General features: G+C 40.7%; 1 protein-coding gene across 5 annotated transcripts in view; it reads left to right on the forward strand.

Moving 5' to 3' along the window:
• Nucleotides 1-25,041, forward strand: part of LOC104610123 (uncharacterized) — an 84,172-nt gene that overhangs the window by 20,985 nt on the left and 38,146 nt on the right. For 4 of the 5 annotated variants that reach the window (XM_010276610.3, XM_010276609.3, XM_088904299.1 and 1 more), the window contains 3 exons: nt 11,322-11,438; nt 11,537-11,602; nt 22,564-22,630. In XM_010276610.3, the coding sequence (XP_010274912.1) occupies nt 11,322-11,438; nt 11,537-11,602; nt 22,564-22,630 (250 nt within the window). The remainder of the gene's footprint in view (nt 1-11,321; nt 11,439-11,536; nt 11,603-22,563; nt 22,631-25,041) is intronic. The other variant, XM_088904298.1, reaches the window with a different exon arrangement.

Below are 25,041 nucleotides of genomic sequence, written 5' to 3' on the forward strand. Positions count from 1 at the left end.
CCGGGCATGGTTTGAGAGACTTTGTTTGGCCATGAAGAAAGTAGGGTACACTCAGAGCAGTGCAGATCATACATTGTTTACAAGGAGACAGGATGACAAACTTACAGCACTCATTGTGTATGTGGATGATATGGTGATTACTGGAAATGATGTGAGAGAGATGAAGAGGCTGAAGGAGTTCTTAGCTTCAGAATTTGAGATCAAAGACCTGGGAAATCTGAGATACTTTCTTGGAATTGAAGTTGCTAGATCAAGAGAAGGAATCTACATATGTCAAAGAAAGTATGTGCTACATCTCCTAGAGGAAACAGGCATGATGGGGTGCAGGCCAGCAGACACTCCAATAGAACCAAGCCATGGATTACAAGAATCAATGGGTGAGGAATACTGTGATAAGGAAAGGTACCAAAAGTTGGTAGGAAAACTGATATACTTATCCCTTACTCGGCCAGACATTGCCTATGCAGTACATGTTGTCAGTCAATTCATGCACTCACCAAAGACCCCTCATATGAGAGCAGTGGAAAGAATCCTCAGATACTTGAAGACTTGCCCAGGGAAAGGAATTTTATTCAGAAAAAACAGCAGACTTGAAATTGAAGCCTACACTGATGCTGATTGGGCTGGGTCTGTTGGAGACAGAAAATCAACCTCAGGTTACTGTACATTCTTGGGAGGAAACCTAGTCACATGGCGCAGTAAGAAGCAGAATGTTGTGGCTAGATCAAGTGCAGAAGCAGAATACCGAGCTATGGCACACGGGGTTGCTGAACTCTTATGGCTCAGGACTCTCCTTAATGAGCTTGGTATCAAGACAGATAGTCCTCTCAAGCTGTACTGTGATAATAAAGCTGCTATCAACATTGCCAACAATCCTGTGCAGCGTGACAGGACAAAACATATTGAAATTGATCGACACTTTGTCAGAGAGAGAATTATTTCAGGAGAACTCTGTGTGCCTTATACTCCATCAGAGATGCAGATTGCAGATGTATTAACTAAAGGGCTGGCATCAACGAAGTTCAGGGACATACTTGGCAAGCTAAACATGATTGATATCTATGCTTAGCTTGAGGGGGAGTGTTAGAATGTTAGAGTTATGTTCGGCTGATAAGAGTTCTTATTAGCCCATTCTTATGTTTAACTTATCTTGTAACTGGGCTTGTGTTAATGGGCCTAATCCTGTTTAATGATTTAAGTCATCTGGGTGTCCCATCACTAATCAGGGGCATCCCAGTAATTTCTTGTACCTTGTACTATATTCATCTATAAATAAAGAACTGGTCGACTGGCTAGTACAGCTCGACATTCTATTCTTTTCTGTCATTCTCTTTTCTTTCTTGCTACTTCGAGTATAGCACTTCAGATTACATGGTATCAGAGCATTAGCTCCTTCCTGGTTTCAGCAGGCGCACTCTCTTCTCTTGCTGTCTTTTCATCTTCTCTCTTCCTTTTCTGGGTTGTTGCAGTGAAGACCTAGGAGTGTAAGAGAGTAAAGAAAGTTCGAACCTAGGGTTTCTCTTGGTTGTAGGACTCAAGAGAAGTAAGACCCAGAAGTAGATGTCCTACTAGATTATCTCCAGCAAAGAGTAGCTATTGGGCTACTAAGAGAGGTCTGTATAGGACAGACCTAGTTGAGGACTGATTTCAGCAGTCCTAGCACTAGCCGAAAGAGGGAGAGCTTCCTCTACAGTTGCAGCTTCGTGCTCCAGCAAGACTTGCGCAGAACAAGTGGTAAAGACTTAGCCTTCTCTACAGTTGCAGCTTCGTGCCCCAGCAAGACTTGGGCAGAACTGTGGTAACTTCAGTTACAGATTCTCTTCAGGTTGGTTATCAGTCCTACTTTGTGAACTTCGGTTACTGCACTGCACAGTTACTTCAAACCTTTTCTTCTGTTCCATTGCTCCAAACCTTTTATTCTTCCTTCCTTTCTTCTTCTCTTCTCTCTTCTTCCCTTCTCTTCTCTACTTCCTCATATTTCAATCGGATTTATTGCCAAGATGGTATCAGAGCAAGGCTGTTGAATCTGGGCGACCAAGTTTTCTCTTCAAGTTGCTAAATCTGGGCGAAACAGAGGATTGAATCTGGGCTGATCAAATCAGATCTGCAATTGGTACAACCCTAAAGTTTTCTTTCTTCTTTTATTTCTTTCCTTGGTCGTGTACCAAGTTGAGAACAAATGAATCCAAACCACTGAATGTCGACAGACTTTTGTGAGGGTTATACCTCTTTTATTTGTTGGATCGTGTGATCCTGTACCTGTGAAAAGGTGACTGTAGGTCACAGGTGACCTGTTTTTCTCTGCTCGTTAGTCTGATTTCATGTGTGTTAGGATCTTTCTTATTGATTAATGCTGTGGTGGAACTTACTGGAAAACCAGTAGGCTGGGACTGTTCTTCATGCAGATCTGAAAATCGGTCTCGTCATAGTTCTTCTTTGGAAATTGGTGCTGTTTTTTGTGCTCAGATTAAGTCCAAAACTGAATTGCTGTGTGTGGAGCTTTTGTCGATATAAGGAGGGATCCTAAGTTGAGAGTTTAGATCAAACAAACTTTGTGTTTACCATGTCGTTTGAGAATTTTGCTACTTCAGAGATTTCAGGAAGATCCATGGCTGTTACCCTTTGATGGTTTGAACTACCTTGAGTGGTCTAGGGGAATAAAACTCTACATCATTGCTAGGGGGAAAATAGGATACATCAATGGGAGAGTGAAGGAACCGAAGAACGGAAGTGCTGAATATGATAGGTGGAACCAAGAGAATAGTATGGTGATGTCATGGCTCTTGGTTTCCATGCTGCCACAGGTAAGGAAGACTTTTATGTGGGCTGAAACTGCTTGTGAGATATGGGAACAAGCAAAGTCCACCTATTCAGAGCAGAGACACTATGCCAAGATATACCAACTGCAAGCTGAATCCTCTACTTGCAAGCAGGGGGAGAGGAGTCTCTCGATGTACTATTCTGATTTGACATCGATATGGAAAGAACTTGATCACTACTAGAATGTGAATTGGAAGTGTGATGAAGATGCAAAGGCGTATAAGTCACTTGTATCTCAGCAACGGGTCTTTGCCTTCCTCCTAGGGCTGAATCCTTCATATGAGTCCATCAGGGTGCAGATCTTGGGTAGTAAAGACTTGCCATCAGTTCAGGACGTGTATGCCTTAGTGCAGTCAGAAGAGAGTAGAAGTGTGATGAATTGTGTAGAGGGGGTGTCAGTTGCCCTAGCTGTCCGGGGAAATTCAGATACAAATGTCGGAGGTGCTTTTAAGAAAGGTGACTCTTAGAAGAGAACAGATGATAAGAGTAAACTTTGGTGCACTCACTGCCAGAAGACAAGACACACCAGAGATACATGTTGGGATCTCCATGGAAAACCTAAATGGGCACAGGATTTGGGTAAGAAGTCAACACCTGATCAGGGCAAGAAACCAAGTCAGCAGAATCAGAAAAAGTATAACTTAGCTAATATGGCATCTCCAGAGACTAGTCCATTGGTAACTCAGGAGGGGCATCCCAGTTCTGACCCTCAGGAAGAACTTATCAACTCCTTTCGTGACCATTTGGAATTGTATGGTAGGAATCTTCGCCATATGGATTCTGGTCCTACTCCCTCTACCTCTTTCGCGTCTACATCAGGTAACGCCGCCACTGCCTTCCATGTGTCATCTCATACCACTGATTCTCCTTGGGTTATTGACTCCAGAGCCTCAAACCACATGACCGGTAAGTCAAATTTATTTCAGACATATAACCTTCTCTCTGGGAGAGATAAGGTGAGACTAGCTGATGGTTCTTTCTCTACCATAGCTGGCCAAGGTACTATACCTCTCCCACTCGGCCTTACCCTTTCTAATGTACTGCATGTTCCGAAATTACCTATAAATTTGCTGTCCATTAGTAGTATAACTTACTCCTTGAACTGTTCAATCACTTTCTTTCCGTCTTCATGTGTGTTTCAGGATTTGGCCCTGGGGAAGACGATTGGTAGAGGAAGCATGGTGGATGGTCTCTACGTGTTGAAGAATAAAGCTGGTCTTGTGGCTACAGAGTCCATGAGTTTGTCTAGTGAGAGTCAAACTTATTTATGGCACAGTCGTCTTGGTCATCTCTCTTTTGAGTCATTAAAAGTTATGTTCCCAAAGTTGTTTGAGTCCTTGTCAGTGAGTCAGTTACAGTGTCAGACATGTCAATTGAGTAACATTGCAGAAGTTCTTTTCCTTTGAGAAATAAAAGATCTGAATTTCCATTTCATATTGTTTATTTTGATGTTTGGGGCCCTGTTACTCTACCTACAGAGGCTGGATATAAGTACTTCATTACCTTGATTGATGATTACTCTAGATACACTTGGGTTTACCCTATGCGATCTAGAGATGAAGTGCCAAAAATTGTGAAAGACTTTCAACATGGTGTTCACTCAGTTCCAAACTGAAATCCATATCTTCCAGTTGGACAATGCGAAGGAATACTTCCATAGTGATCTCAGGGAGTTTTTTGCTTCGAGTGGGTCACTTCAACGAAGCTCTTGTGCTAGGACACCCCAACAAAACGGTATTGTTGAACGAAAGAACCCTCACCTTCTCGAAGTAGCTCGTGGCTTATTAGTTCATATAAATGTGCCAAAACATTTTTGGATGGATGCAGTTTTGTGTGCTACATACATCATCAACCGTATGCTATCTCGGTTACTAGAGTATAAGGCCCCACATAAGCTTTTGTTTCCTACAGCTCCGTTGTCCACCATTCCAATGCATGTTTTTGGGTGTCGTTGCTTTGTCCATAACTTGTCCCCTACTCGAGGTAAGCTTGATCCTCGGGCTATTCCTTGTGTTTTCCTTTGTTACCCTTTATCTCAAAAGGGGTATCGTTGCTATGATCCTACCTCTCGCAAGTACTATGTCTCCATTGATGTATCCTTCTTTGAGAATCAACATTTCTTCTCGGTTTCTCCTCAGGGGGAGAGTAGGGTTGAGGAGAAACAGGCGGCTCAAACTCAACTACCTCCTTTACCCGATCCTCCTCCATTTTGTGTTTTTCATCGTCGCCATAAAATCCAGCAGAGTTCAAGAGCCGTGGAACCTGACACTATGCAACCAACATCATCGGATTCGCCAGAGGCAGATCCTTCTCATCAGCCAGGTACACTTGCTCCTATTGATATGCCTGTTCCTCTCAATGTTGATTCCCCTGTCATCAATGATCTTGATGTTCCTATTGCTAAGAGAAAGGGTGTTAGATCTTGTACCACTAATCATCCTATCTCTAATTTTGTGTCCTATGATCACATTTCACCTTCATTCCGTGCATTCCTCTCTTCTGTGGACAGTGTCCCCGTTCCTAAGAATGTGGCAGAAGAGAGGAAGAAATTGATGCAATGCAGGAAGAAATTGATGCATTACACAAAAATGGCACTTGGGAGTTGATCTTCCTGAAGGGAAGGAACCAGTGGGTTGCAAGTGGGTGTTCACAGTGAAACACAAGGCTGATGGAATTGTTGAAAGGTATAAGGCTAGACTGGTAGCAAGAGGTTTTACACAGGTATATGGAGTGGGCTATGCAGAGACTTTTGCTCCAGTAGCCAAGATGAACTCTATCAGGATTCTTCTCTCATTGGCAACAAATCTTGACTGGGAACTTCACCAATTGGACATAAAAAATGCTTTCTTGAATGGTGACTTGGAAGAGGAAGTGTACATGACCCAACCTCCAGGTTTTTGTGCCAAAGGCAGTGAACAAAAAGTGTGCAGGTTAAAAAATCTTTATATGGGTTAAAACAATCACCTCGGGCTTGGTTTAGTAAGTTCCACTTAGCAGTTCAACAGATGTGGTTCAAACAATGCCAGTCAGATCACACTTTATTTGTGAAAAAAGGTGAAGGGAAAATTGCAACTCTAATTGTTTATGTGGATGACATAGTGATCACAGGAGATTGGGAGGCTGAAATACGGAGACTAAAAAAATTCTTAGCCACTCAATTTGGGGTGAAAGATCTAGGCCCCTTATGTTATTTCCTTGGAATTGAAGTTGCTCGCTCTCACAAGGGAATCTTTATTTCCCAAGGGAAATATGTACTAGATCTACTAGAAGATACAAGCAAGTTGGGGGTAAAACCAATTGACTCACCAATTGAATCTAATCATCAACTGGGAGACAGTCAGGGAGAGTTTTTGAAAGATGTGAAGAAGTTCAGAGACTCGTTGGGAGACTCTTGTATTTGTCTATGACCAGGCCTGATATTGCTTATGCAGTGGGTGTCCTTAGTCAGTTCATGCACAATCCTAGGACAACTCACTTTGAAGCTGCAGAGAGGATCCTTATGTAAAGAGACTAGGCCAAATGGGCCCTAACAGCCTTTTGTGTGATATCCTTTATTTTATCTTTTATTTTATGTTGATAGGCCTCACTTAATGGGCCTGTTATTTGTTCTTATTTTCTTTTCTTTATGTAACTGCCAAGCTGGCCGCCCACTTAAGGGTATACTTGTCATCATCAATTTTTTAGAGATTAATAAAATAGGGTTAGAGGAGAAGGGTGATTAATTCGACTTCTTCTTCTCTTTCCTCTTCTCTTCGCCATCTTCCTCTCTTATACAGTTATTCAGATCTGTTCTATTCTGCTAATCACTAAGTTTAATCTTGATATTAGAGGACTAATTTACATCTTGGTATCAGAGCAGGTTCAGTTCCTCTTCCTTCTTTTTTCTATTCTTGTACACTCTAAAGTCAAGAGAGTGTATGGAGAGATAGGTTCTCTATAGTATAGAGAATCACTTGCCTAGTTGATAGAAGGGTTTGGAGAGTTTAGTTCTGGCTAGATTTTGCCAAGAAGTGATGCTGTCTTGTGACTGCTAAAGGAGGGCGGTTCAGGTTTGGAAGAGTTTGGGTTAGTCTGATAGGTGCGATAGTGTCTTCTCTCTTCCTCCCATCTGCTAGACGGAGCAAAACCCTAGTTTTTCAAGCACCCAAGTTCTGGTTTGACTTAAAGTAAGTTTACATGGTCAAAATTTTCTGTTCTTTGATTTCCGTTTGATTAATGGAGGCATACGAAAGTGAGTTCAAGCAGGTGCCAGTTTCTGGACCTGCTTCAGTAGATTCCGTTTTGACTGGTGTTACCACAATTAAGCTAGATGGGACGAACTATCTTGCTTGGGCACAATCTATAAAAATCTATGTTTGTAGTAGAGGAAAACTCGGGTATCTCACAGGCAGCAAGGTGAAACCCAAAGAGACAGACCCTGAATTTGAAAGATGGATGCAAGAGAACTATACTGTTATAGGATGGTTAGTCAACTCTATGCAACCCCATATAAGCCAGCACTATCTTTGGATGTCTTCGGCTAAGGAGATATGGGACAGTGTAACTGAGGCCTATTCACAGAAATTGAATGTAGCCAGAGCATACAAATTGAAAAGTGATGTGAAGAACCTGAGACAGGGGGAGAAGAGTGTGGCAATCTACTACTCTATACTAAAATCCCTATGACAGGAAATTGATGTTATGGAGACAGTGGTATGGGAGAGTAAAAAGGATGCTGAAATGTATAGAAAGCTAGTGGAGAGAAATAGGGTGTTTGAGTTTCTCACTGGACTCAACCCTGAGTTTGATATTATCAGACAGAACATTTTGGCCAGGGATGAGGTTACTCTTTCACAGGCATATGCTATGATAAGTAGTGAGGAGAGTAGGCGGCAGGTGCAGTTGCTGAGTCCATCTACAGAACATTTTGCACATGCGGGAAGGAAACGGAAGGGCCCTATTGAGAAAAGAGAGCAGATGTGTGAATATTGCAAGAAACCACGGCATACAAAGGACACCTGCTAGAAGCTTCATCCTGAACTTCTTCCTGATAGGTTTAAGAACAATAATAACCCTAAGAAGGGCAGTCAGGTGGGAAAATCCAAGATTGCTAATGCTGCTACAGTGCCTGAAGGGGGAAGTAAGGAAAGTGAAGAAAAATCAACTATTGAGCAGTTGGCTGCAATGAAGCTAGATTTTGAGAAGTATGGGAGGCTCCTAAATCACCTGGAAGCTACGGTTTCTTCAACTCACCCTTCCAACAGTACACCATCTTCATCGGCTTTTGCTCACTCAGGTACTCGTGCTTCTGCGAATCATGCTTTAGCTTCAGGTAATCATAAAATCCATTGGATTATTGATTCCGGTGCATCAGACCATATGACCAGCCTATCTAACCTGTTTTGCTCATATCACCTCCTCTCTGGGAAAGAGAAATATCCCTTGCCGATGGGTCCCTTGCCCTCATCTCTGGTAAAGGTGATATAAAGACCTCTGATACCCTGTTCTTATCTTTTGTTCTTCATGTCCCTAAGCTTAACACAAACCTCTTATCTGTTAGTAGCTTAACAAAGTCAATGAATTGCAGCATAACTTTCTTTCCCACTCATTGTGTTTTTTAGGACCTGTAGTCTCGGGGGATGATTGGGAGTGGCCATGAGGCGAACGAAATATACTTGCTGGACACACCTGATCAAGCTTTGGGACCACCTCATGGAGTTGCCTTAGAGTCAGTCGTGTCAGAGTCTGTTAACAAAATTTTATTATGTCATTTTCGGTTTGGTCACTTGTCCTTTTCTGCTTTGAGTCATCTATTCCCAGATATGTTTAAAGGAGTGTCTTTATCGAGTCTTCATTGTGAATCATGTGAGCTGGCAAAGCATTGTAGACATTCCTATTCAATTAGCAATAAAAGATCATTTTCTCCTTTCCATATTGTTCACTCTGATGTGTGGGGGCCATATCACATGCCAACCATGGGGGGTTACAGGTACTTTATCCTTTTTATTGATGATTATTCACGTTACACTTGGATTTATCTCATGAAATCCAGGGATGAAGTACCAGCTATTGTGAAAAATTTTCATGAACTCATCTTCACCCAGTTTAATACCCGTATCAAAATATTCCGCTCTGACAATGCTAAGGAGTATTTTGAGAGAACCCTCTCCACCTATCTTGAAACTTTTGGGGTTATTCATCAAAGTTCTTGTTCCTACACTCCACAACAAAACGGGGTGGCGGAAAGAAAGAACAGGCATGTGGTTGAGGTTGCCAGATCCCTCTTATTTGCATCCCATGTTCCTATAAAGTTTTGGGGAGATGCTGTTCTTACTGCTACCTTTCTGATCAACCGTATGCCCTCCCGGGTCCTTGGCTTTAAAACCCCTTTTAGTCTTTTCTTCCCGGATGAGGATCTCTTTTCTCTTCCTCTCCGTGTGTTTGGGTGTACTTGCTATGTGCATATTCATAGTCACCAAAGGCACAAGTTTGAACCTAAGACTCATAAGTGCGTGTTTCTGGGATATGCTTCCACACAGAAGGGTTATTGCTGTTTTGATCCAGTTCGTGGCACCTGCTTTGTATCTCGGGATGTCATCTTTGCAGAGTTGACTCCCTTCTTTAGTATTCCTCCTAAGGGGGAGAAATCTGATGATACTTTGCTATATCTCCAGCTGTTCCTCTTCCTATCCCTTGTGAGTCCGATCATGGGGTGTCCACCTCTTCCACTGGACCTACCCTTGATGTCCCTGCTCCCCCTCCTGCTTCTGCTTCTGCTTCTGCTCTCCAAAGGTGGTACCAAAGGCAGAGATTCAGATATGTGCAGGTTGTTTCCACTCCTTCAGAAGAGCATCTTGCCACTCCCATCATTCCTGAGGAAACAGGTCAGCCCTCTACTGACCCATCTCATACTGTTCCAGACCTTGACCTTCCTATTGCTCTTCGCAAGGGCAAGCGGAAGTGTACAGCCCATTGTATCTCCAAACACTTATCTTACAACCTTCTCTCCCCTTCCTACTACTCTTTTCTTGCCTCTGTTTCTTCCCATGTGATACCCAGGTTTGTACCGGAAGCTTTATCTCAAGCTGAATGGAGGGAAGCTATGATGACCGAACTTGATGCATTGCATAAGAATCATACCTGGGATATTGTGGACTTGTCGGAAGGGAAGAAACCAGTGGGTTGTAAATGGGTGTTTACTATTAAATATCACTCTGATGGCTCTGTTGAGAGGTTTAAGGCTCGGTTGGTTGCTAAGGGTTACACCCAAATGTATGGCATTGACTATCTTGAGACATTTGCTCCTGTAGCTAAGATGACTTAAGTCAGGGCTTTACTTTCTCTAGCAGCTACTTTTGACTGGCCCCTACACCAGTTTGATGTTAAAAATGCCTTTTTGAATGGAGAACTGCATGAAGAGGTCTATATGTCTCTACCTCCAGGAGTGTATGGGAAAGAAATGAAAGGTGTTGACAGTTGTTTTGTGTACTCAGGTTTAGTACCGCAAGGGTACTGTTGTAATTTCTCCCATTTTTATATTATATGACTGGGCCAGTATAAATAATATCTCTTACACTCGCCCCCTGTATTCTGGAGGGTTTTCAGTCCACTTGACTCTCCTCTCTTCTCTTGCTCTTGCTCAACATGGTATCAAAGCAAGTCGTCCAGGTCTGAAGGGTGGTGTCAAGCAAACCTACTATTCAATGTCGTGTAGATGGTCTCTCCATCTCCTAGAGCTGCATCCCTCGAAATGCTAAGCTGTTGTATTCAGTTCGATCCAGAAGTTATAGACTTTTCATCTTCCAGAGCTGTCTCCATCGAACTGCTAATCTGGTGTACTCAGTTCAACCCAGAAGTTACAGAGACTTTTCATCTTCCAGCCCAGAAGTTGCACCCCTTGTCTGCTCGACTGTAGAGAGGCTATCATTTGAGGTTCGTAGAGGGAGTTATGGTTTACAGAGAGACTATCATCTGAAGTTAAAAGAGGTTCTGGTCATCTACTGTTCGACTGCCCTACTGATTGGCTGTTTATTGATTAACTGTTCAGCCGATTGATGGACTGTTGATTGACTGTATTACAGGGGAGGTTTTTATATTTTACCCATTGTTTAATAAAAATTTTACTGTGGCAACCCCTCCACCTGGAGTGAAGTATGGGATAAAGAGAAGAAAAGAACTAAGGTGCATTCGGTTCAGTATCTCTACAATAACATTGTAATTCCCACTTATCTAGTGCAACATGTAAAGATGTGAAATTGAGTGAAGATGGATATGTTCTCAATTAGAAATATGATCTCTAATTTTTGTGATCTTGTTTCTACTTGCATTTTCAAAATACAAATATTGGAGGTTTCTGTGTTCCTGACTTCACTGTACAGTTGAAGACTTGAAATTTGTTTTTTCCAGTTATCCTTCCTTCTGATGATAGTATTACCTTGTTCATATTCTTGTAGTGTTTATTTTTTTCACCATAAATTTTTGCATCAATTTCTGCTAGAGTTCTCCATTGGTTAGCTTTTCAGGTTCTTGGAGATAATGATATCTGAAGGTTTGGAGATTTCACAGCCTGCATTGGATCCTGAACTATCTGAGGTGCATCATCGTATTACCCTGCGAAATAAAACAGTGAAGGTCCACCGGTAAAGGGTTATTTTGTGATGCTTTCCTTTTATGTACACCTAAAGCCTATTTTGATAATTCCATTTCAAATATCAATTTCATATCATTTGATTTCCAGGCAAGTTTATGTATCTCGGGGGAGTTTTAATTGTTCAGACAATAGCACTGGACCTCCATGCACTGGGTAAACTCACTAAACTGGGGAAATTATCATTAAGTCCTAGCTTATAGTTTATGTCAAGTTTAGTTGCGAGTCTTCCCTCGAAACAAGTTTTTACATGTTTTTATATGTTTAGATATGTTTCAGTTTTTACTTCACTTGAGGAAGAATCACAAAAACAAAAAAAGAGAATAAAAAAACCAGAGCTTGGGAATACTCATTAGTACTGTCATATTGTTTAAATTTTCATTGCAATTTGAATCCTAACTTTTGAATAACAAAATGGGTAACGTGAATCAAGGTTCATGGTAAGAGGTGGTAGCTCCAATCATGTGAAATGGCTTAGAAGCCCGATTTGTAACCTCAATTGTTTGGAATAAGAGGGTGAAATAAAACTGCTTCATCTAAACTAGGTCTGATTTAGATGAATAAAAAGAGAAAGTGGACTAGTGGAGACCCTGGAGAGAGAAGTACATACTTGGAGAATCTCAAACCTTGTATTTTCTCCTTTTGCCAATGGATAAACACTTTATAAGGGAAAGGGTGACATCCGGAGAAGTTTGCTTGCCATATGTTGAATCTGACTTGTAGCTTACTGATGTTCTTACAAAAGGAGCTGCAAGAAACAAGCTGGAGCATGATGTACGCAAGTTGGGAATGTGTAACATTTATTCCCAACTTGAGGGGGAGTGTTGAGTTTTGGGCTGATATAACATGCTTTTTATTTACATAGCATAGTTAGTGAGTTATTGGGCCTTAGGCCCATTAGTTTATGTTTTTATGTTAAGAGTGTTTTTAAGTTCTCACAAGTAGCCGACTTACTAAGGGCATACTTGTCTTTGTACTCTCTTTTATTTATGAATATATAGCTAGACCTTATTCTGAGCTTCTCCCATTCTCTTTTTTTTTTTTTTTTGATTAGTAAATATGTATTTTATTAAAATTCAGATTGTAAGCAGTTTATACAACTTGATGATGGGACTGCTGATCCCCTTTAATCACTCTATTCACCCCTCATTACAGTGTAGCCCAAAATAATTGCTGTCTCAATGCCTCTTGTTTTGCTAATCCATCAGCTATCCCATTTGCACTTCTTCGGACCTATTTAAATTCAGCCTCAACCTCCTTTTCAATCTTCTCCACTTCCCTAATCACATGTTTAAACGTCCATGGGGTGTGGCTGCTATTTGTTGCCCATGAAATTACTACTTTTGAGTCCCCTTCCACTTCAACATGTCTGCATCCTAGTTGTTTGTCTAGCTTTAACCCTTGTAGTAATGCCAATAGTTCAGCCTTCAGCGAGTTTCCATTGCCAATCGGTCCTGAGAACATACCCAATATCCTCTTGTCAGAGTTTCTTAATACTCCTCCTATTCCTGAGATGCCTGGATTTCCATTTGAGCACCCATCAAAATTCAGCTTTACTTTATTGCCTTCAGGTGGTTTCCACTCCAGCCTTACTTTATCTCTTACTCTTGAAGATTGTGCTACTTCGGACCATGTTCTTAGAATATCTGCGGCTGAAAAGACTTGAAAGCAGTCCAAGGGTTTTACCCAATGGGCTACTTTCACCTTTATACTATCAATCACTTCCTCTATTGTTCTACTTTTCTCCAAGAAGATTCTGTTGGTCCTCTCTTCCCATGTTACCCAGTAAATTGCTGCCTTTGTTGCTTTCCACATTACCATCCCTCTTTTCTTTCTTTGTCTCAAGAAATCATGGTTGAAGAGTCCTGCACATCTTGAGGGGGAACCCGCCTGCAGCCAAAGAGAGTACAAAAGAATTCCCAAATTCGATGCACAAAAGAACAGGATATCATTAAATGAGAAAGAGTCTCACCACTTTCCTTGCACAGTGAACACACATGAGGAGAAAGGCAAATATATAGCCTTCTTTTCTGCAGCATATCACAAGTGTTTACCTTACTAACGAATACTTCCCAGCAGAAAGCTTGGATCTTCGGGGGAATAGGCTTGTACCAAATTTCTTTCATAGGAAAAATGCCACCTAGAGGGTTGGGGGAAACAAGTACTTTGAAGAAAGAGGAGCAAGAAAAGAGGCCATCTAGAGAGCCTACCCAGATTCTAGAGTCTTGCAATGAAGGGTCCAAGTACCCTAAGAGGTCCAACAAACGGATTAAGGATTCACACTCATTCTCCCTTAGCCCCTTCTAAAGTCCAAATTCCAGTTCACACCAGTTGGACACGGTGATCCCAACATGGACATAGCTTCCTCCTTAAGGTTAGATAGCGCAAAGAGATAAGGGAATTGGTCTTTTAGTGGGGTTTCCCCTACCCATAGATCTTCCCAAAACAGAATTCTATTACCTTGTCCCACATCGAACCAGATGGAATTGAGGAAAGTATGGTAGATTTCATGAATTGCTTTCCAAGGAGAAGCTGAAGACTTGTGAGGGAAACTATTGCATCTCAGCCATTTCCAGCCACCCCATGAATGCTCTCAATCACTTTGTGCCACAATTTGTCGCCCTCAAAGGGAAACCTCCAAAGCCACTTACCAAGTAGAGCTGTGTTCCTTAAAAGGATGTTCCCAATTCCCAAACCCCCTTGTTCCTTGGGTTTACTAACTTGCTCTCACTTGATCAAGTGATCCTTCCCTTCCTCTCCTGGGCCCCATAGGAAATCTCTCATATACTTCTCTAAGCACTTTGCTACCTTGGAAGGGATTCTAAAAGTTGAAAGGAAATAGGTGGGGAGGTTTGGCAGAGTGGCTCTAATCAAGGTTATTCTTCCACCCAAAGAAATGTAACTCCTCTTCCAAAGGGCTAACTTCCTATCAAACCTTTCTAACACTGGTTTCCAGAAACCAGCTGATTTGGGATTTCCTCCCAAGGATAAACCTAGGTAACTAATAGGCCAGCTTCTGATCTCACACCCCAAAATGTCCGCAAATCTTATTAGTTCTCCTTCCTCCAAATTGACCCCTACAATTCCACTTTTGGTCCAATTTATCCTCAACCTTGTTACTCCCACAAAATTATTTTGTAGCAACCTCAAATTTTCCACCAAGTCCTCATTGTTTCCTTTACAAAAAAATATGGTGTCATCTGCAAATTGGAGATGGGTAACAATCACTCGGTTTCTACTTACCATCCACCCTCTGGTGAGGCCTTGAGCATCAACTTTTGCCACCTTTCTACTTAACACTTCTGCCACTAGGGTAAAAAAAATGGGGATAGGGGGTCACCTTGAATAATTCCTCTCCTGGCCAGGAAGAAATCATTTATTGTACCATTGATTAGGATTGAGTAGTGATCTGAACTTAAACATCCTTTGATCCAAGCCCTCCATCTATCTCCGAATCCGAGTCTTTCTAAAACTTTTAGGACTTCCCAATTAACCAAGTCATAGGCTTTTTCTATATCTACCTTACAAACCAGCCCATTTTCTCTACCCTTTCTTCTTTCCCCTACGCATTCATTAGCCACCAAGATTTGATCCACAATCTTCTTTCCTTCTACAAAAGCTCATTGAAAAGGAGAGATGATCGAGGGTAACACCTTTTTTAGTCTTTCTGCTAAAACCCTTGACAGAATTTTGTAAACACTCCCAATGAGACTTATTGGTCTAAAGTCTTTAGGAGTTTTGGCCTCCCTCTTCTTTGGAATCAAAGTGATAAATGTGGCATTTGCTCTTGGTGATACCTCCCTTTGGAGAAAAATTCATTAAAGACTTCCAGGATGTTTGATTTCACCATATCCCAACACTCTTGATAGAAGGCAATGGGGATGCCATCCGGCCCAGGGGCTTTAGATCTGTCCATTGAAAAAATAGCTTCCTTGATTTCTTGCAGAGAAAATCTCCTTTCTAAGGCATGAGATTGTTCTTCTGATAGAACAGCCCCTTCCATCTCTAGCAATTCTGGCAACACTCTGTGTGGGCTTGAGAAAATTTCTTTAAAATGATTTACAAAAATCCTTGTAATCCCTTGACTTTCTCTTACCACTTGTCCCTCTTCCTCCACACTCAGGATTAAGTTCTTTTTCCTTCCAATTGCAAGAGAGTGAAAAAACTTAGTGTTCCCATCCCCCTCTGCAAGCCACTAGCACCTTGATTTCTGTCTCCAACAAATCTCCTCCTTTTGTACTATCTCTTCTAGTTTTTACTTTTGATTCCATCTTTCCCCTCTTTCATCTTCTGAAATGATTTTGAGAGCCTCTTTCCTATCTAGCTCCTCAATCCTTTTCACCAAGTTATCTTTTATTTCCTCTACCCTTCCGAAATGGGCGTTATTCCATTCTTTTATTTTTTCTTTTAGCCTCTTCAGTTTTCTGGAGAAACCTACCATTTTTAACCTCCCCAAAGGTCTGAGTGCCTCCCACCACTCCTTTAGCCTGGTCTTCAAACCACATGTTCTCAAATCTAAAAAGAGAAGGGCCTCCCCCTGGGATTTCTTTCTCGATACAAATAGGGCAATGGTCTGAGGTAACTCTAGGTAAGCCTCTTGCTATCAAGGATCCCCACATTTCTTCCCACTCAGGAAATCTGTCTAGTTTGGGGCAGGTTGGGGGGGGGGGATTGAAAGTTTGACCAAGTATAATCCACCTGAAGCAAGGGGGGGGGTCTCTTAATTCCAGAGAATCTACTAGGCTATTGAATTTCCTCATACTAGTAGTAAATCCCTGGTTCGGGTTGTTTGATTCCCCCCGAATATCTGATGACATTAAAATCACCCCCCACACACCACGGGCCATCCCACAATTCCCTGATGGCACATAATTCCTCCCAGAAAGCTTCTCTTTCTTTGTAGGAATTAGGGTCATACACATTTGTTAAAGCCCATTCACTTCCGTCCGACTTTCTTTTAATTTTTAGGGAGATTGAATACTGGCCAATCAATTCTTCCACACATTCCATTTCCTCATTCCTCCATATGGTCAGAATTCCCCCTGAAGCTCCCAACGAGGGTGTATATGACCAGCTCAAATCCCTGGCTCCCCAAATGCTCCTTATCGACCTTCTATTCAGCTCTAATAATTTGGTTTCTTGAATCATGCTCAAGTCTTTTTTTTTTCTTTCCTGAAAACATTCCCGATTAACCTTCTCTTCTTGGCACTTCCTAATCCTCTTACGTTCCAACTTATTATTTTCATCTTAGTGATTTGTGACACCCCTGGGTTGGTCCTTCTCAACACTCCCCTCTTCTTTTCTTCTCATTCTCCTCCTCATAATTTATTCCACTCTTAAGCTTCTCAATCTCATTCATTTTCCTTTTCCTTTGCTTACTCTTTTTTCTCAGGTAAACTTTCTTTCCTTCTCTGCCTTTGTACCACCCATCCTATCTCCTTTTAACCCCTCCTTTCCTTCCTGCCCATCTTCCTTTGGCCCCTCCAGGGTCTTGTTCTGGGTTTGCTTTGTCTGGGTAAGGAGTGGGTTTAGGCTAGCATTAGCACCATCCATACCTAGGGTTGGGTCAGCTAGAACTTCCAGGATTAATGATACAAACCTAGCCCTCTCCTCCTCTACTCTGTCTCCCAGCAGATTCTTTGGCTCCAAAATTGTGGCACTTCGGATTGAGAGTTCCATAGTAGGTGGGGTTATGACAGGACCTGCACAGGTAGCCAAGAACAAATTAGAGACCTCTTTAGAAGGAAGCAAAGGAAAGGAAGATGGAACAGGAGATAAAGGTGTAGGGGTTCCCTGGTTCGACAAGTCCAAATCCTTCCTTCGATCGAAGCTGGCTGATTGAGAGTCCTTGGCAGGTAATGCTGGGATAGCATCTAAGCTCTGTTCCTCTTGTGTATTTGTGCTTCGGATAGTGCTGATTTCCGGTTCTCTATCTTGGATATCCTGAAGTTGTGTCTCCCTAAGTATTTCTCTTGGATCACTGTCGGCTACATCTAGGTCCACCTTAGGGGATGAGGCAAGTCTCACCTCTATTTCTTTTTCTGGAGACAACACAAAGGTTCTAGAGGGTTCTTCAAACAGTATTTGCGTCCCTATTATCTCATCATTCCACAGATTGTAAGTTTTAGTGGGTGAAACACTTCCAATGCTGCTTTCATCGTGCCAAACATCTTCTTGCCTTGGATCTTCCCAATCGTCTTCTTTCTTAGAGTCTTCACACCCGGACTGTTAAATTTCGGGTTCGGCTTGTCTGGGGTTGTGGAGTTTGTTTTCGCAATCGGCATCCATTTCCAGTTGCTCTCTGACCGGTCAGTTCCTACTCCAGCGTCGCCGGATGCTTTCAGAGGGGTTCTGAAAAAGTTTTTCACAACCGCTGCAATAGAGGAGGTTGCAGGATCGATTTGGACGATGATAGACCCCAGCAACCGTCTCCAAACCTTTGGGCCGGCCTGTGCACATGTGATTTTAAGTGGTCATGTGACCTACTTAAAATGTCTGGTTTGACTGGTTTAGACCCTGGGTCCAATTTTGGCGCCCTTTCAAAAAATTTTCCCTTATTTCTGCCCCCTCCAGCTGCCATGTCAGCATAAGACTTTTTCTTAACTCCTTGATCTGAATTCTAATCCTCCTTTAGAATTCTGACCGTCCTCTTTCGAATCTACAGTGCCCGTTTTCCTTCTCCTTGTAAAAACGGTCAGACTTCTCCTCCATGCTTCTCCCATTTTTGACGTTTGCCACGTCATCATCTTCTACCTCATGCAGGCTTCTACAGAGTCTCTCCTCCACCGACGACAGCAACCAGACTATACCACCGCATGTGTGTCGCCTACCTCCAATCTCACTGTTCTCGGTATTGAATCTACTTTAACTCCCCCCAGTTTCATCGAAGCTGCACTCATATTGGATACGTCCACTTCCTCCAGGACTCCGCTGCACAGAGCTGCGATTTTCTTGAAGTTTACAAGGAACCAAAGATGAAATGGGAGCCCTAGCACTTTGATGCGGAAGATTTCTGTCTGATCTACACGATTCGCATTCGGACACCACCGATTACTCCTTCAGAAGTCTGAATGGGAAGCGCATGTATTTCTTCCATCCAATTGTCTGCTCCTAGTTCTAGTAGTGCCTTACAGTCGAAGAGCGAAGCTTCCATCCACTTTCAGTTTTCTTTTAATCTTCTCTGCAACACATCCTCAACTGCCTACTCTTTTGTTTGCAAGTATCACATATTTTTTACGCCAGTTCTGGTATGTTTGATCTTCCTTCCCTTTAACTTCCTTTTCACCGACTAAATGTGATTGATTTTCTGGTGCTTAGTTGGGTTGGATGTTCCTTGGTTTGTTTTCATTTCTCTATAAGAACATCTGCAACTCCTTTACTAACGGCATCCACCCCTTACTCTGTTTTCCCATGGGGATACAAATCATTTGTCTTCTACCTTCGCTGAACCATTCATGAAACTGTTGCAAACCAGCCCTTCCTATTTAGTCGAAGTTCAGCTACAAACTCCTTTCCATTGATTTTGATTGAGTTCTTCCAGGCTTGCGTTTTCCTTGACACTAAAGCTACATCTTGGAAACCTTTCAGCCATGCTGCTACCTCCCTTTGGAGATACACTGTGGCTCTTTTTTCTTCTCTTATCTTCAGAAACACCTGAGACCTCATTTTCACTTCTTCTAGTTTGTATTGTTTTGCTTTGAACGAGACTTCCTTTCTCCACCTTCCCACTACTTCAAACTCTCCCTCCATATAATACCTTGTTATTCAGACAGGCGACGACCGGCCGGCGAATCTCTCTGCTGCTACTCTGTTACATGTTCTTAACCTTTAATCAGATTATAATAATGAAGAAACCTAACTGAGATTAAATAAAGTGGACTGTGACAAGAAAATTGTTGGAATATAAGAATAATCATCAAAGAGATTGGAAAATGATTTTGGTCATGTCATTGATAGACAGTCTTGTGGCATTATTAGTTGGGTTATGCTTATCATATGTTTGGTGAGAAAGGTATTGTATTAATGTAAAAAAAGAATAGACCATATACATCCATATGATACCATGACTATACGGCTTGATAGCAATATATCTCTCCCATTCTCTTCTATCTCTCTTCTCTCTCTTTCTTAGATGAAGCCTTTTCTTCTCTTTATTTCCTTTTTTCTTTTACAGTTTTTATATCAAAACAGGTTGTCCAAACATTTCTACTAAATCAACTATTTCCCCTTCATTTCCTCCTGCATAGATGCCTTCTACTCAAGTTTAGAGAGACTCACTAACATTCCTAGTAGGGGTGCAAATGGATTGGATCATGATCCAATCCAATTTGAAGTCTGATGCTATTTTGTCAGATTTGGATATCCCCATTTCGGATTTTCAGATCAGATCAGATCGGATCGGATCAGATAATAGGATCCAATTAAAAAATCGGATCGAATTTGGATCACCCTATCCGATCCGATAATATATATGTTATTCATTTATTTATAAATATGTTATTTATATTTCATTTTTGTAAATTTTATATTATTTATTTTTTATAAAAAACATGTATATATATGATGAAAATAGTTGAAAATCCTCACCTGAAGTAGGGAAACTAAAGTTTGATCAAACTTGGGTTCCTCCGGGTTCGATAAAAACTGGAGGAGCTAACGATCTCACCAGATGCACCAGAAACACCTCTTGATTGAATCACCCTCTATAAAAAACTCTAGGAAGCTGAAAAAAGACATAACTGCCCCACTCTCAAGGTGAAAAAAAGTTACCTATTGCAGTGGTATTCTTTCTTTCCTTCTCTAATCCTTCCTCTCTTTGGTCTTTTCTTCAAGAAACCTCCTTGGACAGAAGATCTGCCAAAAAATCTAAGTAGCTGGCTCATCTCAAGACTGCATCAAAGGCACTTCAAGAAACCTTAAGTGCCTTTGATACCAAGATGAAAAATCAAAGACCAAGAATTATCAGTGGGGGATAAAAGAAATAACTGTTCTTGTGAAGAGGAAAAAGAAAGAAGGGAATAAAATAGAAGAACGTTGAGGAGTGAGGCAAAAAGTTCTACAGCCGCCCCCCCTCTCTTATTATTGATACTTTATCATAAAGTGTACAAAGACATAAAATCCCTTAATAGGGCGGCTACTTCTAAAACAACTAACAACTATGGCCAAGGCCCAATAACTACTAAAAGAAAGAAAATAACAACTCACAAAGAAAAGAAACATAAAGCCCATAAAACCCAAGGCCCATTAAGGCCTATTTACACTGTTAACACATTGATATGAATTGTGTGGAGCAGTGGTACTAGAATGTTTTATATTGTGGGGTTATTGATGGTTAGAGCAAGTATTAACTGCAATGTTGCACCACTATCATTACCAGATCCTTGGCTAGGTATTTTACAGAATGATCTATGCCTACATGTTTCTAATTGTCAAGGAAAAAAATATTCAGGGACTAAATGCAGGTTTCGCTTCACTTGATTTCATTTTGTTCTAGTAGGTACTAGTACCAACCATGGATCATATTAATTGAATAGTAGGAATGCTCTTTCTTGGCTCTTCTCCTTTTCTGTCTTGATTTGTTTGCTTCATATATTTAGTTATTTTTCTGCTTTGACATATAAATTAGAGGTTATTTTATGTACCCAGTTCAGCCTTAATGTCAATTATTTGTGGTTGGCTACACATATCTTGTCCCTCCAATGTGCTCACTGACGTACCTTGAAACTTTTAGTTTCTGTAGAGAGACTGGGCCGAATGGGTCCTAGCCCATTACTATCTTATTGTTAGTTCTTCCTTGTTGTTTTGTTTGCTAATGGGCCTTTTTTCTATGGGCTTTTAATTCCTTTTTATGCTTCCTGTTATGTTGATGAGCTGGATGCCCACTTAACGGCAGACTTGTAATTTGTTCAATCTTAGTAAGATTAATAAAAGATAAGAGAGGTGGACTTACTCCTGTAGCCAACATTATTAGATCTATTTTCTTCCACCATCTTCTCAAATAAGTCAACCAAAGACCCTTCATATGGTTTAAAAACCCATCATCATTGGTTCTAGACCTGTAAGATTGTTCAGAAGATACCCTAGGCCTATAGAATCGGTCACATTGTGAGAACATAGTGAATAAACCGTTAGTTCTGATACCAACTGATGTAGGACCAGCTCAGTTCTAGTCCTTAGAGAATGTTGAATGGTATTCATGGATCAGAATTTTATGGCTGTTGATGGCTGTAATGGCTTCTTGAAGGAATAAGAGAGAAATAGGGAGAGAAAGAAGAGAGAAAATACCTGGAATCATTCACAGGGTGCCTAGAATCACTCTAGGGCATGGGAATCACTCACCATAGCTAGCATAAGCTGAAGAAAACTCAATATATTTCATTGCCTTTGTGTAAAACGTCCTTACATATTTATAGACTCTAAACTCATAATAATCCTAGGAGTCTAACTGTTAGACTCAATAATCCTAGTAGGACTCAAACTAAGTTGTCATATCCTATTTCAATTCAAAGAAGACTCAATAACTCTAATCCTACTTAACTGTGAAATTTTAAACATAAACAAACTATAACTAGACAAATTAAACCCTATCATTGGACCCCACAAAAAATTGCAAAATGACAAAAACACCCCTACTGTCTAACAAATACAGAAATACATAAAATTTCATAAAATTCCAATTTTGCCTCTTCAGCTCCTGCATCAGGTGGACTCCCTTCTTCATCTTCTTCTTCTTTTTCTTCTACTTGCTGTTTTCTTCTTCTCCTATTCTCTCCTTGTTATAATCTGAAAATATTTTACAGATTTTTATTGGACTGAACCACATCTGTTCCAAAGCATTTCTCCATTTTTCTACCTTTGCATTTAACCCATCTTTAGTTTAATCAATCAATATATTTCATTAGCCAATGACATACAATATTGAGATCTCTTGTAAATGTCTAATTAGTTCATTCATAACTAATGCAAAAAGATACAGATTAAGCACATATATTGGTGTTAACCCATTGCTATTAGGCTATATAAAGTAAATTCTATTAATTTTTGTACCATTTAAGTTATTAACTTATTTGTTATGAAGCGATTGTAAGCTGTACATTTCGCAACTCATTTTCTTACAGATGGGTGGAAGGCATGGCACCTGTATTTTCTCGAGCAGCGTGGCATTGTGTGTGGCATCTCATACAGGTTCACATAGATCATTGGCTTCACTACCTTTTATCTGCCAGTCTAATAACTAAGTATTAGCGTTTTATAGTTTTTACTTTGGAAATTGAGCCTATATTTTGTATATTTCTGTAGCTAATGTTGTATCATATTCTAGAAACTATTCTTTTCATGGATGGGTTTATGATGATGTCTTTTGAGCTACTGAATTGTCTTTTCTCAATTTCTCATTTGCTTGCTTTTCTAGGATTTATATGAAGATTTCTACTTACTAATTGATTAATATGATTATGGTCTTGTGAGATTAGAGTCAACAGTGGGCAATAATACGGTACTATTGCAGATTGATCTGATTAGGGCTTAAGAGATGATGTTCTCATTGTGATGTACTGATGTTAGGACATCTACAAGAAAGGAATTGAGATGGATTTTTTCCTGGCTTTTTTTTGTCTTCTTTAGTAAGAAAGAGAAGTCGTTATTTAAAAAAAATGACCTGGAAACGGAACCATTCCGGCAACCGGTTTCCGGGTCGACGGTTCAACTGCCCAGTTTGAACAGATGGCCTGTTCTGACAAAAAAAGTTAAAAATAAAAAACGGCCAAAAACTGTTGAATGGGTCGACGGGTCGATGGTTTGACCGCCCTGGTCAACGGGTCGTTAACTGATTCAACGGATTTTGGCCAGGGACCGAGTTTGGGGTAAAATGGAACTGGTTGCCTGGACGGTTTCCAGGCCAAACGATCTGATCGTCCGGGTCAACGGCAGTTCGAAAACCATGAGAAAAGTAAAAGATTGATTAAGCATGTATGGTATATCTCACCTTTTACGTACCTCTCAAGATAATTTACTTTGGGCATATTGATTTATCCTGAATAATATCAAACAGTATACCAATCTATCTATCTATTTATTATTAGATAGACAAGGACCATTATCCAGTGATAGTTCTGATTTCACTGAGCAATAGCCCCCATCTTCTATGAATAAATAAGCTGTCATAATAAGAAAATGGAATATAATCTTTTGTCCCTGAAACCTATCCATCTTAAGTTGCAAATACACGATTCTAGTAACTTGCTGTTGAGCCATCTTCACTAGGCTCCTTTTTCTTTCACCCCCGATTGTCCAGATGATAGAAAAATGGATGACATTCAAATTAGTAAAACATGTGGACAATGATTTTCTTTTAAGTTTAATTTTCCTCCATTAGGCCTGTTGATGGATGACATTCACTAGGCCATTTGAAGATTTGTCAATGACTCAATGGAACTAAAAAATCTACAGGAAAAATTTCACCCTTTAACTTGAGAATGACTGCTTATACTGTTTCCATAACATTAAGTCTAAGATAACAAAACCATTGTTAGTGTCGACTGTGTAGGGGTAATTTAGTCTTTTTATTTATGTTTATAGCTGATGTGTAATGTTTATGTTAAGTGATGTGTCCCATACTTAAGTAGGGACATAATATCAATTAAGCTCTCTAGTTCGAACCAGATTTCTCTTCTCTTGTCTTCTTCTATTCTCTCTAGTATCCCTTCTAATACCAGTCTAATACTAATACTAACAGAATTCTAGTGCAGATCAGAATTTTATCATGGTATCAGAGCCATTGTGACAAAATCAGATCTGCTCAGAATTCTGTTTTTCTCGCCATTCAGCCTTGGGTTTTTATTTTTTCTTCATCATCTATTGGAGATAGGGAAAAGGGCTGAAAAGGAGTGGTCGCCCTTTCCTCTTGGAGGTTTTTATGCCTCTGGTTAGTAGGTTGGTGGGTGTTTGCAGTGGTTTGTAGAAAGCCCCCCTAATCAATGGTGAGAAGAGGGCTGTTTCAGGTGGTGCAGTGGACAGTTGAGTGCAGGTCGGTTTTTGTGATTAGATAGGTGGATATTTCAGTGTGGATCGAGTTGTTGGTGAGTTGCAAGTGTTATGGTGTGTATTCAGGTAGTTGTGTGGTAGTGTTGTGGTGTGGAGAGTGAAGAATTCAGTGATGGGTATTGCTGAGTTTGTGACTATAGGTGTTTTCTTTACTAGTGTGCAGTGTGGTGAGAAGTGAATCAAAGAAAAAAATTTCAGATATGGGAGATAACAGCGAAAACAAAACTAGTGTGATGGTTCCCACTGACTACCTGAATGTTCAGATGACTTCTATCAAATTGAATGGGGAGAACTATGTGCCTTGGGCGAAATCCGTAGAGGTCTTTCTTAGAGCTAAGAAGAAAGTGAAGCATGTAAGTGAAGAAAAACCCTCCACTAAGTCTCATGAGTATAGTGATTGGGAACAAGATGATGCACAGATTATGACCTGGTTATGGAATAGTATGGAACCCATGATCAGTGTAAATTTCATGTTCCTAGATACAGCCAAGGAGATTTGGGACCATGCCAAGAAGCTGCATTCGGAACAAAACAACACCACTAGAGTGTATTAG

Source organism: Nelumbo nucifera, chromosome 4, assembly GCF_055504915.1.
Source record: "Nelumbo nucifera cultivar China Antique chromosome 4, China Antique-T2T, whole genome shotgun sequence".
Classification (NCBI taxonomy): domain Eukaryota; kingdom Viridiplantae; phylum Streptophyta; class Magnoliopsida; order Proteales; family Nelumbonaceae; genus Nelumbo; species Nelumbo nucifera.